The 15430-nt window shown below is 38.1% G+C and overlaps 1 protein-coding gene across 1 annotated transcript in view; it reads right to left on the bottom strand.

The window, feature by feature from the left end:
• The window catches only part of ITPR2 (inositol 1,4,5-trisphosphate receptor type 2), a 527197-nt gene that overhangs the window by 213830 nt on the left and 297937 nt on the right, over positions 1–15430 (bottom strand). The window contains exons 36-37 of the mRNA XM_060166697.1: positions 11732–11874; positions 6853–6961 (exon numbers count right to left, since the gene is read on the bottom strand). Of these exons, the coding sequence (XP_060022680.1) occupies positions 6853–6961; positions 11732–11874 (252 nt within the window). The remainder of the gene's footprint in view (positions 1–6852; positions 6962–11731; positions 11875–15430) is intronic.

Genomic DNA, 15430 nt, shown 5'->3' with positions numbered 1-15430 from the left:
TTATTGTATCTAGTTTAAAAAAAAAAAACATTAGAACATACGGGAAAAACTGTACTCACCTCTAAAATGTATTTTTTTTAAAATTTTACAAAATGCAGCTGATGCTAAAACTGAAATTAATTTTCCCTTAGCAAAACAGTTATTATCAAATTCTTAAGCTACAGTGCACTCTGTACAACAATTCTACTTAAATCTGTTTATCTGCCTCCTAAAAAGTGAAATGAGTACATGCACAGAAGGTGAATGATTCCGCACAGACTCTTACAATAAGAGGAGCTTGATACAATTTACAAATTTGCAAGAATGTGATTACTGTCGGGACTGAGAAGCCTGCGTATTTGATGAAGGAGTTAAGTTCCTTGGTACATATCTGACATTCTTTTTGCTGCTCCTCAAAATCAGAAATAAAAGATTAACTACAATGATTTTTTTCCTGCTGAGGCAAACAATAAAATCTAGTTAACTCAGCTGACAGTAAGTTTTTGAGTTAAAAGATGGAAGATATTTAAAAAATAACTCAAGGCATCATTTCTTAAAGATCTTTATTCCATATCAATCCACATACCAACTTTCAAATCAAGAAGCCTCTGTCTGCCTGCACTGTTCAACGTGTAAATATCACCTACCCCACCTGGGCATTCATAAAGATCACAGCTCTCAATCAGATGCTATGCTGTTTGCCGAATGCCACATTTCCACAAGGGGCTATCTACCATGTCATCTTATAAAGCATTGTTTAGAACTTTTATATATAATATTCAGGCTACTAGCAACTCAGACCATGATCACAGGGTGGGTCTTGGGGAGCTCGGATATTGATCTGTAGGTCTGTAAAAATAAATCTTAAAAATCTGCACAGCTCTTGCATCATGTTGTTCCCTCACAGCTCAGTCTAAAATCTTCAAGCCTTTCCTTAGCAGCTCACTGAATAAATGGCTTAGGCTTTCCAGTATTCATGCATACAAATTTTATCAAGAACAAAACTAAAGAACTTTTCATTTTATTTAGTTGAATATCTGAGAAAACAGAAGAGGTGTGATTTTAAGTCATATCATCTGTTTGGCTCTAACATGCGAGTTAAGACCTCAGGAGTCAAAATGTTTGGGTGGGATACCAGCTCTCTTCACCTACTGGATGTGTGACCTCAAACTCTATACCTCAGTTTCTTCATCAGTAAAAGAGAGATATAATACTACCTATGACAAAGAGTTAAAGATTAAATAATATAAAGAGGAAGAGTATCTAATTTTCAGGAAGCTCCCAATAAATGCTAGCTATCATTAGTTTATAAACACCAGAGCACAAAACTACACAGGAGTAGAGGTGATTTCTAGATCCCTTTGCAATAACATTCCAAGGATATATGGCTCTTCAAACTTGAACATTTTAAGAATATTGAACTTGACTAAACATCTTTGTCATCCTGTAGATTACATGTATTGTCAGTGTAACTTACGAGTAGACAGGAATATATTCACAGGGGAAATTATGATTGGCATTCTAAATAGGTCAACTTCTATGACTGCAATGTAAGGAAAGAGACCGTAAATCACCAGTTCCACAGGCTACCAGGGAATATTTTCAGTACCCATTATCTTTTCTAATTCTACAGCACAGAAACTACGAATTTTATATATTCAGGATCATATCTTATAGACATCTTTACTATTTATGATTTATATGTTTCTCCCTTTTTATGAGAGGGAATAGTTTGTAATGCTCTATAAATCTTAATAGAATTATATACTGAAGAGTGTAAGGTGAAGAAAACTGACCCCCTCCCCCCCAAAAAAATCCTTAAAACCAAACCAATCCATTGAACCAAGTCCTTCCTATTTCCTGCTCCACCTTCCACCAGCCCACCTCTATCCAATCCACTCAGCTCCTTCTATCTCCTGACCACCTCAGGTGAACCCTTACTCAGATCTGGACCTAAAATACCTCGAAGTACACAAACCTAAGGTGTGATGCTATAATTAAGCCACACTGTTGAGCAGCACACACATGCTAACAGGTCTTTCTATTTTGTGGTAGAGAGTCACAGAAATAAGAGTAAAACAGCATGGCGCTGAGGATGGAGAACATTAGAAATCATACTGCCTTAAAGCCATTTTAAAAACATTCCTTCTCTTCTCTTTCCCCGCCCACATTTTCCAACATACATATTTTTTTAAATGCAAATAAACATGCCTGCTGTTGTTACCTTAAAGGAGCCTGTCAGACAGAACCCATCCCAAAGGAACACTGAGCGTCCAAGGTAGAGTTATATATATCCTTTGTAACTTTTTGCTTTTCTACCAGAATCGCCTAAACAACAAAACTTTACAAAATTTTTATAAAACTTAGCTAACTTTCCCCCTTCGGGACTTTCAGTATACAATTTTCATGTTTTAACCTTCAATAAAAATAAGTACTGTAACTTATAACAAATGGTACAGAGGTGATCACTGGATTTCACACAGACATGCCTAATAGAAAATTCAATTTTCATTTACTTATACTACTCTTAGCAATCTTCAAGATATTGCCACCCACATCTTCTCTCTCATCCTTTTGGTGCAAAGGAACACGAAAGCAAGGAAGAATATTAAGTAAAATTAATTTAGGAATTGTAATCAAAGGGATTACAAATTGTAAATGTTTTTAAGGTAGACTAAATACCAGATAAAACGTAGTTACATAATGATTTTCCTTAATATATCATACATAGAAGGCTAATAAAATCAGAAAACTCGGTCTCAAAGTCGCAAATTGCTTTAAGGATATCTGTTTCAACCATGAAGCAAACTTGCTTATTTTTAACTTTGCACCAGCTATACACAGACACACACACATACACACACACACACACAACTTCCAGTATCAGAGACCAAATAAACAAAAATGAAAATGGAGATTTTCTTTTAAGGTAAGATTTTAAATTTAAATAAGTGAAGTCTCAAATGTAGTATTTGGATAGCTTGTGTGAAAAACCCTGGTGTGAGTTTTCTGTTTTAATTCTGAGATATCCCTTGGGAATGCTTCGATACACAGACAGAAGAAATCCAGTTGATTAAGCATTAGACAACCAGGTATTAGGTAATGTATGTAACAATGCAATTCAGTTCTCTTGAGTCCCTCCACATTACAAACCTGGAGATAACACTGCCTGCTCTGTATACTTCCTAGAACTGTTGAAAGGTAGCAAAATATTTTAAAATACTTTGAAAACAGCAAAGTGCTATACATTCAAAGCATTTTTTGTCATATTCATTCACATGTAAACTGCCCTACATTTTCATCAGCCACAGGTAAGCTCTCCATCTACACTCTACATGCCATTTCTCAGTGTCAGTAAAAGGATCATTGTGATAGGCTGGAGAATGGCCCTCCCCAAAGATGTCTATGCCCTAACCAACCAGAACCTGAGAATGTTACCTTACACAGCAAGTGAATGTTGCAGATGTGATTCAGTTAAGGATCTTTCGATGGGGAGATTATACTGAATTATCTAGGTGGTTCCTATGTAATCACAAGTGTCCTCGTAAGAGGGAGCCAGGAGGGTCAGAGTAAGAGAAGGGGATGTGACAATGGAGTCTGTGTGTGTGTGTGTGTGTGTGTGTGTGTGAGAGAGAGAGAGAGAGAGAGAGAGAGAGAGAGAGAGAGAGAGCGCGCGCGGGGAGAGGGGGAGTTGAAGATACTACTGCTGCTGGCTTTGAAGATAGAGGGAGAAGCCATGGGCCAAGGAGCACAGGAGGCCTCTAGAAGCTAAAAAAGGCAAAGAAACGAATTTTCTCCTAGAGTCTCCAGAAAGAACGCAATCGACACCTTGATTTTAAACTTCAACCTCCAAAGCCATAAGATAATAAACATGTGGGTTGTAAACCACTAACTTTCTGATAAATAGGAAACTAATATGATCATGAAAGCACAACCACCTGTTATCCCAGGACTGATATTCACAATTTTTTTCTGAGAATACATGATAAGTTGTAAAATAATAGCTTTGACCAGTTTCTGAATCTGTTTCCCAAACCCATTTCCCCGAGACTGGCGAGTCCTTTAGATCCCCTCCACCGGCACGGATAACGGAACACCAGCTGTGTAAGACGGGCCAACTGACAACATGTAGAGATCGTCCAGGCCTGCCTCTTTCCCAGCATTGGTATTTGAATCATTCTGGATCTAATATGCTTTTTTAAAAAATTTCTTGGGGGGAAAAACGTCTTCTCCTTCCACTAGTAGAAATGCTTCTCATTCTAAAACATTTAGAATGAAAAAGTTGTCTAAGGTGTAGAATTCTTTCAGCTAAAAATTTTTTTCTTACTCTGTCTTTAGTAAACATGGAAATTAAGAAATGATACTTATAAGTCTCTTTCAGGTTTTTCTTTTTAAGTTAATGACTACACTTCCATATTCTTTAATATTTTCTTAGAGGTTTTCTAAACCTTTATCTATTTTGGATATTATATTCTGCTATGTTCCGCCTGCCTATGACTTAAAATCTGGACCTCTAAACATGCTGGACAAAATATATTAACCTTTCTTAATAGTGATATACACCATTTGTAAAAGTTGGCTGTGATCTAATAAATAAGATTAGGCAGAGAGGAAGGAGTTCCAATTTAAGCCCTGGTTCTGACACTGCCGTGTGACCTTGAGCAAATCACATAACCTCTCTGGTCTCAGTGACGTCATCTATAAAACAAGGAACTTGAACTAAAGATGCAGTGTCTTAAAAGAGAGGTACAAAGTATTTTGCTAATTCTATTGAGAAAGTAGTCACCTCTGGCAAAAACAATTGATAAGTGCTCCTCATTAGCTCCTTCCCAAAGATAACACTAGGGATACTGAGGCTTGTTTGGACTTTAACAATCCTGATTCCGGATGTAGCAAGCCTCAGTGCAGGGAAAGCCTGAGGGACACTGCAGGCATACTGAGTGGCACAGATTTTGAGAGGCTAATGGATGAGGAAGGGTGGGGGGAAGCATAGGGGGCACCATGGAGAGCCTGGAACACCAAAGCAGTGCAGAGCCCCTGAAGGTTCCTGAAAGGCTCTCGTGATCTCTGCAGATTGTGAACAGAGTCCACTAGCATGTGAAATGTACCCCGTGGTGGCCCTTAGCAAGCCGTGCCGTTCGCCACCTTCTCCCCAGAACCGGCACTTAATAGTTGCTCACAGTGTGTGTGAGCTGAGTGAATGAGCCCGAATAGCCTTTCTCGTCTGACCCTTTCCCTGAGGACCGTGTCCTAAGGGTGCCATGCATATTATGCGTGATGGGAATGGTGTCCTTGGAGTTATGAAAACAGCAGCCCTGCCTCCCTTCAGGAGGTCTCAGGGAGTTGGGCTATTGGAGTTTTCTAGACAAGAGGAAATGAAAGCCTGAACTAGTGACAGTCCTGGGAATGGAAAGGAGAAACAGTTGCCAGCATGATTTATTTTAGGGTGGTTTGGGAGATTTGCTGAAATACTCTTGACTAGTCAGAGTAAAATGTTACTTGATTTCTTCCCTATTTTCTTTAGAGAAATTCAATAATAATCTATTATATAAAATTGGAAGGCTTATTATGTATCTCCTGATAAGCACAAGTTACTTATCATAAACCTCACTCTTCTGCCAAAAATTCATATGATCCCATTTTTCTACCTTTAGGATCTAGTACGTCAGCCAAAATCAAACAATCTACAGCAATATTTTGAGGAACCAAAGAAAAACAACAAGAAGTCCCAAGGAACTCTATGTACCATTTTTTTAAAGGATGCCATATACTCAAACTTATAAGCATATTTCTTGAGTTCTATGTCACAGTAACATTTGCTAAAACTGCACTGACCACCTCACCTGTATTTTGATGTTTCTCAAATATAAATTAAATGAACTAACACAAAGCTGAAGTCATTTTGATTACTGAAGAAACATCTGATTCAGATGCTGTATTTTAAAGCTATGCCCCTTCTATTAATATCCAAGATTCCACTGTATTTCTTTTCTACAAGAATACTTTTTTAAAAAAACCCCTACCACTACAATCTTTTTGGAATTAGATAGCATATACATAAATGAATAAATAAAAATAAAATCCTTCCAATTTTAAACACAGCAGATGATTAGTATTTACAGAAACAGACTAAAAAAATTATTAAGGAGCATGGTACAAATTATGTTTGATACCTAGCATAAAAGTAAAGGTTAAAGGTAGCTAGCTAAAAAAACCTACACTAGATATATATTTTATATTTAAGTGTATCATCTTGGGTATTAAACATGCTGCTAGCTATCTCTTAATGAGCAACTGAGCTGTCATTTTTAATAACAGACTGACAATTATTATCTATAAGTTGATATTCCCTGAAAAGTCATCTGTGCAATACTTACATTAATACAGTTAAGAATAGAAACTTACAGTTGCATTTATTTTAAAAAGTATTATTTTATAATACTTGGCATAATATTATAGAAAATGACATGAACATATATTTACAATGAAAAATCAACATATTCCAAAATGCAGAGACCATTTCAATATGCAGCAGAACTTTATACAGAATCTTAATAACGCATCTCAGTTGCTCATTGTTAAAAAAATTTACTTGGTCTGTTGATGTTATATGAGAAAAATATACATAATCAAGATAAAATATGATAAAAAATAAACCAAATACTTGGGCCATTCTAATCTTAGTCCCTTCTCAAATCAAAGCAGACATGAGAGTTGAATAGCATAAAAACTCAAATTATCTAATTCATCTAAGTACACGACACCATTAATACGTAATGCAAGGAATTATATAATAGCCTATTGTAATTCATTCATTATAATATTCTAGAAATTCTATTTTATTTTCAAATACTAAGAAAAAATTTTAAATACCTCTTCCACAAAGCTGTCTTTCTTCTCTAGCATTTCTCGTAAAGTTTGAAGAATTTTAATGCACAATTTTTCTTCTTTCTCCATCAGTTTCTTTGTATGATTGATCAACCTTAAAAAAAATAATTAAACTTTAATAGGACAGTGGTTTCTCTTCAAGCTATATACTAACATCATATGCTAGAGGAAAACAAATCACACTATTATTTGAGAGTATAAAGCAAACCAGATACATGTGTCGAAGTTTTAAAATTATACTTCAGCTTATAAGTTTTGTATTATAAAACCTTTGTTTTACAGTCAGTTTATCCCAGTGCACATGAATATCTGCAGTACATTACATTTTATTATATTATGTCATACTATATTATTTTCTATGTACTATATCACATTAACTGTATAGTAGAGCAGCAGTACACAACTTTGTAACCTTAGCATTAATGGGCTGCTTTCCAGTTTCCATTAATAATAATTGCTATGTTTCACTGCTAGGGCTTGGTAGAAACAGGCAGTTTTTGTGATTAGAATAAAAAAAAAAAAAGGAACATCAACACAGTCTACCCATTTACTATGTTTGCTATAATTTGGGCAAAGACTCTAATTAATTTTACAGTGGTGACTTCTGCACTGGTGCTCTGTCAAGAGAAAAGTTTGCAGATCACAGTTCTATAACTCTCCAAAAATTCAGAATCAAGTAAGACGTTCAGAATCCGAATTTACAGCTTAGCACATATAGCTCATGTTATTAAAAACCTGGTTCTCAAAATGACCCTGTGAGATGTGTCCTCCTAGAAAAACAAGACGATGTAGAATATAACGGAATGATCTGATTTCAGTGACATAACAGGAGTCCTGAGGGACAGAGCCCTGAGGAAAAGTGAGCTTTCGCTAGATAATGTCCAGGAGTGCTTATCGGCTCTCAGGGTGAAGTATGAGGACCTCCCCTGGATTTTCTCCATTCATCCTCACAGCAAGCTAATGTAATAGTTTCTATTATCAGGCTAATTTTGCTCATGAGAAAACAGAGCCCCAAAGAGAGAAAGTAACTTGCCTCTGGTTACACAGTTGTTCAGTGGTGGGATCTGGAAATAGACCCCAGGACCATCTGACTTCAGAGCCAAAATTCTGAAGCACCACTTTGTGGAGACAGGACAGTTCACTGATGAAGAGTCCTGACACACGCTAGGTTGTACACGGCTGCCTCTTATGTGACACCGTAAGTGCTATAGCAGAGGCAGTGGCAAATGCCATAAACTGGACAAAGAAACAATTATATTCTGTTGGGGGAGCTGCTTAGGGCTGATGAGAGAAGGTTTCGGTGACAAGGTAACACTTAACTATACAGATTTCACCTGGCAGGGAAGAGTGCAGAGAAAAGGCATCCTCGCAAAGGAAATGAACAAAGGGCAGATGCAGAAAGCTGATGGCACGTCCAGGGAATAAGTACTCCAACTGCCGGCTGACACTTAAAGACATGGAAGAGGAGAGTGTAAGAGGTGCAGCCTGAAAAGAAGGATCTGGGAATATCGTGCTAAAGAGTCTGGAATTTAGGCTGTAGAAAATGGGGAACCACTGTGTTAAAGGACTTGTATGGCCCTGCCTGCCTGTGACAAAGATACGTCAGATGGAGGTGGGAACAAGGGCACAGAAGAGTGAGAACAAGCAAGAGATGAACAGGGCATGTGATGGGGTAAGGATACCAAAAGCAATATTGAAACAAAATAGCCAAGACCTGGCAAACGACGACATACAGAAAGTGGAAGAAGAGAGGGAAGGGAGATCACAGATGCCTGAAATGGGTGAGTTGGGTCAGTAGATGGAATATGATACTTTTAAATGACACCTATTTCACACTGTGAAGGAATAGTGATTTCCTTTTAGACATGTTCCATCTGGGCAGGGTGCTATATGTCCATGTGGTCAGGCACAATAATTGTTCTAAAGTTCTCCTGACATGAAAAAAAAAAAACCTGCCTCTCTAAAACCTCAGCTATTTAGTCTTTTTTTTCCCACATGATATAGTCTTTAAAGATATGAAAATCATTTGATGGACACTGTACATTTCTTTTGATTTTTTTTCTCTCTTAGGCTATTTCCATTTTTTTAACTTTTCTTTAGATAAAATATTTAATTCACTAACCATCTGAAAATATCAGTGGGAATGAATGAACACTTGCTCGGGATTTATACAGGTATTCGTCTATCATATAATGTTTGGTTGAGTTAGATCAGGTGACTTTCAAATACTTTTTTCTATGAACCCCACCATGCAAATACATGTCTGTGAGTGTATTTGTAAAACTAATGCAAAAGTTATCTTTACTCTATAAGATGCACTCTGATATTCTGTATTCTTTCCTAATTCATTTTTTAAAATTAACAGTTGCCTCTTCTCCACAAGTCACATACCACAGTTTGGGAAACAAAGCTTCTTCCTTCATAAGAGAGGAGTGAGTGCTGATATGAATGAACTATAAGCAGCCACCATAAAAGCTAACACCCACAATGACCTCTTCTCTTCTCTCTTACTCTATGTGAAATCTGGTCCTTTCCTGGGGTTTAGCCCTCGCATTCTCCTGCAGACACATCTGACTCAACAAGTTCCAGGAATTAAATTCATTTGAGGAAGTCAGGAGGCCCACTTAAGGTCTACAGCAATTAATGAAGTTGGACTCTAATTTTAATAGATATCTTTGCAAATAAAACTCTTGGTTCTTCCCAGAATTAAGGAAGGAGTAAGTAAACAGATATCCCTGAGCCTCTGGCCATACTACAATCACACACATACAACAAAACAAAAAGCTTTTCTCTAACCACTACCCTATGTGTGACACCCTCTTCCTCCACCTGGGTGTAGGACCTGTGATATATTCCCATTATCATATCACTCTGCTTCTGTCCTTTGAATTTACCTAATATTGCAACAGATTTGCTTCATCTTCAGCACAGGTCAATATTTTCTTGATATTCTGAGTTACTTTATATTACCTTCTTATAGACCTATATCTTTAAGTTCTAGACCAGTGCTGTCCAACAGAACTTTTTCTGTGATAATTAAAATATCCTGTATCTGTGCTGCCTTAGTTGTTGGCCACTAGCTACATATGGCCATTAAGTACTTAAAATGTGGCAAATGTAACTGAGGAACTAAATATTTTACTTTTATTTAATTAATTTAAACGTTCATTTAAGTAGCCATGGACAGTTAGCAGCTACTGTATTGACACTCTAATTCTTGACACTCAATCAGCAAACTCTTGTTCTAAAGGGCCAAACAGTAAATATTAATAGTTTAGGCTCTGTAGGCCATGCAGACTAGGCAACTAGTGGGTTCTTCTACAACAGTATGAAAGCTGCCATAGATGACAATATGTAAATAAATGTGTGTGGCTGTGTTTCAACAAAACTTTCTTTGCAAAAATGATCAATGACCTGTGAGCCAGAGTTTGCCAATCACTTGTCTAAACTATCAAGTCTCTGGGATATAGCTATAGTATCATATGAATATACTGGAGTTAAAATTCTCAGGCTTATTACCCACTTTTTAACCTATATTCTATACACTGATACCTATTCATGGGAGGTTAAGTATATTTGTCAAAGACCCTATTTTTATACTAGGCAATATCTCTACTTAATTTTTTTTTCCCAATGGCTTCCACCATCATCAGTTTTGCAGACACTCTGGACCTCTTCATTTAAAAATTCTTATTAGAAGTCTGGCCAATGTCCAGACAAACCCATTCTTCCCAGGCCCCTTAAGACATAGCAATCAAAAGCCAAGAATCCGTGATTCTGGCCATAATACAGAAACCCACCTATTCTTCAACATGACCCCTGCAGTCAGTTCTTTGCACCCCATACCTTGTTTTCTCTCCCCAAATCCCAGCTGTAACTGGTAAAAGAAAGAACATACTTCTTGTGTCTCCACAACCTTCAGTTTCGCCCTCAGTATGTCAACAGAGGAGGTTTTGAGACCATTTCAGTTGTATCCTCAACCGCACAGGAACAGGCTGTGATGGATAATGGTCAAGAGGGTTGGAAGCCTCTTCTGACTCTCCATCCAGATACTCTCCCCAAGGTGACCGAGCACCTCTGACTGGCCATCTTGAGTCTACGTGTAATTACTTGCGCAAATCACTCAGCCAAGGGTCCTCAACATTAAGGTCTGTCTTTTCTTTCTGGAGCTACTTACACTTTTTCTCACAACTGCTTTTATTTCCTTAAGAATTGTTCCTTTACCATTAAAATGAAAATATGCTATGATTAACACATCTACTCTAATAGACCTGACAATACCACAGAAATGCTGAGAGAAATACGTAAATGAGAAAGCTACAGATGAGGATCATCAAGGCATCATGGGAGGTGCTGGGTGGAGACTTAACAGCTCTTCCCCGAAGCATGCCTGGGCCCCAGCTTTCTCATCTCTAAAATGAGGCTCAACCTCGCAGAGCACTTGTGCAGATTAGATAACACACACAGGATAACAGTGCACATAGGAAGGCCTCAATAAATGCTACTACCCTTTCCTTCCTCTCTCTGTTAATGAAAATCAGTGACTTTAAACAGGAATCTTTTAAAACTTCATACCATACAGTTATAGAAAGGAATCAGAACCAAGATACTCTTTTACGTGATATTTTGTGCCCAATAATGACATTTCATTTTCAGCAAATATTAATAAATATAAGTTGAACGTCACCAAAACAGAATTTCTGTTGAATCAGACTAATTTTTTGGAGGTATATTTTAACACGGATTTTAGACCTTTTACATGCTCTGCGAACTGTCATTAGGCATCAGCAGAGTAAAAAGCAGGGACGTCAGAGGCCAGCTCAGTGGAGCAGCACCTGCAGCGTCTCAGGCTGTACACACTTACTTGGACATGAAAGCACCGCATCTTATTCTTGCATCGCTCCCCTCAGGAAACAGTAGCTCTGGACTGTACAGCACATCAACCAACACAGAGAATTCAGCCTGCATCATCGGGCTGAACTGTTGCTCCAAGGACGCCACTACATCCTAAGGAAAAAAGCACAAGAGAGACCCTGTAAAGACCTAACTCGGATTTCATCCTCTGAAGATAGGACAACCTTAAGAATACTAACCAGGAATGAGATGTGGGAATTTCAGAGAAGAGGCACCCTACTTCCCACGGTACCAAACGTCTGTGCTTTAAGTATAGGCTGGTTTTCCGTATGAAAACTGTTTGGGTCTCCTTTTTCATTTATACTATAAGGGAGGGGTGGGTAGCTATATGATTTCTAAGGATATACAGACAAGATAAGTCAGTAAAGCCACTGTTACAAGCACGGCAGTGTTTAAGATTGCAATAGAGACGATGCAGGTATTCATCAAATTGGGATATGCTCAGCAAACAGCTAAAAAAGACTTCATATATGTCATTGGTCATCCGGAACTAACCATTTCTTCCAACGGGAAAATTCCTTGACGTATTATCTGAACCAGCAGTAGTACTGTACAAGGGTTCAATGGCACTTAATAGTATTTCAAATTATATTTTTTGATAGACACTATTGGTCACATGCCAATAGCGTTTCCTCATCCTCTTCCTTGCTAACAGAATCTCCATGTTATTTCTCAGTCAGGTAACAACATTCTCAAGGAGATGAGCTCCCTCAGCCTAAAGACAAGATTGATTAGTTTAAGCCAGTCATGGTCATTCCATTTCCCCTGCCAGTAATTGATTAGGAATGATTATGTGACATAGTCCTGGCCAATAAGACATCTGGTGAAGTTTGCTGAGTGTGGGGCTGTGTATAGGGGGAGGACGGGGCAGATTCTTTAGGAACTACCTATGATAGTAGAATCTACAGTACACTTGATACTACAGTATACTTGAGATAGTAGCTATCTCAAGACAGCTCGAGAGTGTGAAAATCCAAAATACGAGGCAGCCCTCTTATGACCTTTGGAGACCAGCCTTACGCTGAAAGGCAACAGACCAATGGTGTTAAGGCCTGGACCTATCAAGCAACTGAACTAAACACCTCAGGAAGAGCCCCAAATCCAGATTCCTTGCTATGCGAAAGATATATTTTTTATTGTTTAAGCCACTTTTAGCTGAATGTTGTGTTAATTATAGCTGAAAGCATCTGACATGTTTCTAAAATGGACTATAAGCAATGATAATTTACTGAACATTCTTTAATGATTAAAGCATCCCCTCTTTGTTTTTAAGATAACTAAGTTAGAAAATAAACCAAAAAAACTCGCATAAAGCAATACTTTATTCACCCATACCTGTGGCATATTTTGTTAAGCAGAAGACTGACTGCCAATTGCTTATTGTTACTCTCAGCTATGGCAACACGCTTTTTTTTTTTTTAATTGGTTGCACCAGGTCTTAGTTGCAGCAGGCAGGCTCCTTAGTTGAGGCAGGCGGGCTCCTTAGTTGTGGCATGTGAACTCTTAGTTTCGGCACGCACATGGGATCTAGTTCCATGACCAGGTATTGAACCCAGGCCCCCTGCATTGGGAGCACAGAGTCTTAACCACTGTGCCACCAGGGAAGTCTGACAACATGTGTTTTTATGTTATTTTCTTCCTGGTAGTCTCTTGATTTCTTAGGGCTAGATCTCAGGGGTTAACTTGTTTAACGCTTTCCTCTCTTTGTAGCAAAAGTGATCATTTCTACTTCAATTACTCTAAATAAGCTTTCTGAGAAATTCCTCATGACAGCTAGGAGAGACTACTAGAGAGGAAATCACATAAATGGGAAACTAGATATTATACAAAGGTGGGAAAAGAATATGCTTATCCAATGTGACCATATTTAATAAAACATCACTAACACATACCTATCTTTCAGATTACCTCTCTTCTTCCCTTCATTTACTAAACAAATTGTGCCCAGGCTTCTATGATGTGAATTCTGTCTTTATCTCCTATTTTGATCATGGGCCAACTATGTGATCTCTGATTCATTATTTCTCCACGTGAAAACCCAGGATAATGATACTAGCAATTACATGGGATTAAAAGTAAATACATAAAACAGCCTCTACGATGTGTTGTAATAACCTATAATGGAAAAGAATCTGAAAAAGAATCATTGTTGAACACCTGAAGCTAACACAACATTGTAAATTAACTATACTTCAATTTTTTAAATGGTTAAAAAAAAACAGGCTCTAACACATATTGACCACTTAGTATTCCTGAATAAATGTTAGTAATTATTGAGTACCAGTTAGCTGCAATCATCACCCTGTTGCCAGACCTAGTGGTTCCTTTCCTGACCTCATGTCACTCAACCACTGCTAAGCATTTTACACACTTGGCCCTACTCTGTCAAACACTTTCTGCGCTTGGCTTCTGTAACATCGCACTCACCTTATTTTCCACCTATGTCCTGACCACTCCTTTACCAGCTCCTGGTAGCTCCTGGTCCTTTTTCTTCTATATCTACAGTTTCTTGCGAGGAATCTCACACAATTCCATGGTTTTAATATCATACATATGCTGAAAATCCCCACATCTATATTTCCTGTGTGGACATCTTTCCAAACCACTTCAGACTCATATATCCAGCAGCCTATTTGACATACTCACAGAGATACTGACATAGACAACTAACACTTAAAATTCTCCATACAGAACGCCTGATTCCAACTCTCCCATTCTTCCCTATCCTAGGAAATGATCCAATCATGTCATACCCAGGCTCATCCTTGATTTCTCTTTCCAACATCCCACATCTCATCCATCCATCCACCAAGCCCCACTGGCCCTAGGGGACCAACTATATTCGAAGTTCATCTACTTATCTTCATTGCTGCTGCTATCCCCTTAAGCCAAGCCACCGACACCTTTTACCTGAATTAATACAATAACTACCTAACTAGACTCACTGCTTCCATGTCTGGACCCTACAATCCATTCACCATTCAAGATCCACAGTGTTTTTTAAAAGGTAAACCAAGTCATGCCTATACTCTGCTAAAAATCTCCAATGATTTTCCATCACATTTAGAATCAATCCAAATGCTTTACCATGGAAGTCTCTACATGAATTGGCTCCTTATTTCATAATACTCTCTTCCTTTGCTCACTCCTGCCCCAATGGGCTTCTCTTGGTTCTTCAAACCCACATCTTCGTTCCTGCCTTAACATCTCTGCACTTACTCTTCCCTCCCCATAAAGCACTCTATCCTCCTATCTTTGAACAGATTATTCCTCTTCATTATTTGGGTCTCAACTCACTGTCTCCTTAATAGAGAGGAGCTCCCTCCCTGCAGGATCACTCTCCCAGCGATTCTCCATCATATTGCTATACTGATTTATTTTATTCATAGCAGTTTCAATTCTCTAACATCGTATCACTTACTTAATGCATCAGAATGCATTTTCTATGAGGGCACAGACCTCATGGTTCTATCTCCAGTACTTAACACGGTGGCTGGAACGGAGTTTTCATCAAATATATATTTATCCAGTGAATGCCAATGACTGTGCTAAAAGAAGTTTAAAGCACGCCCTCTTTATTTCTCCCCTGAAATGTCTACCCCTCTGGCTCTCATGAACCTGACTTCCCTCCTTTCTGACGGTGTCTTTT

This window comes from Lagenorhynchus albirostris, chromosome 11 (genome assembly GCF_949774975.1).
Source record: "Lagenorhynchus albirostris chromosome 11, mLagAlb1.1, whole genome shotgun sequence".
In the NCBI taxonomy this organism is placed as follows: domain Eukaryota; kingdom Metazoa; phylum Chordata; class Mammalia; order Artiodactyla; family Delphinidae; genus Lagenorhynchus; species Lagenorhynchus albirostris.
This window is presented reverse-complemented; position numbering and strand designations above follow the sequence as displayed.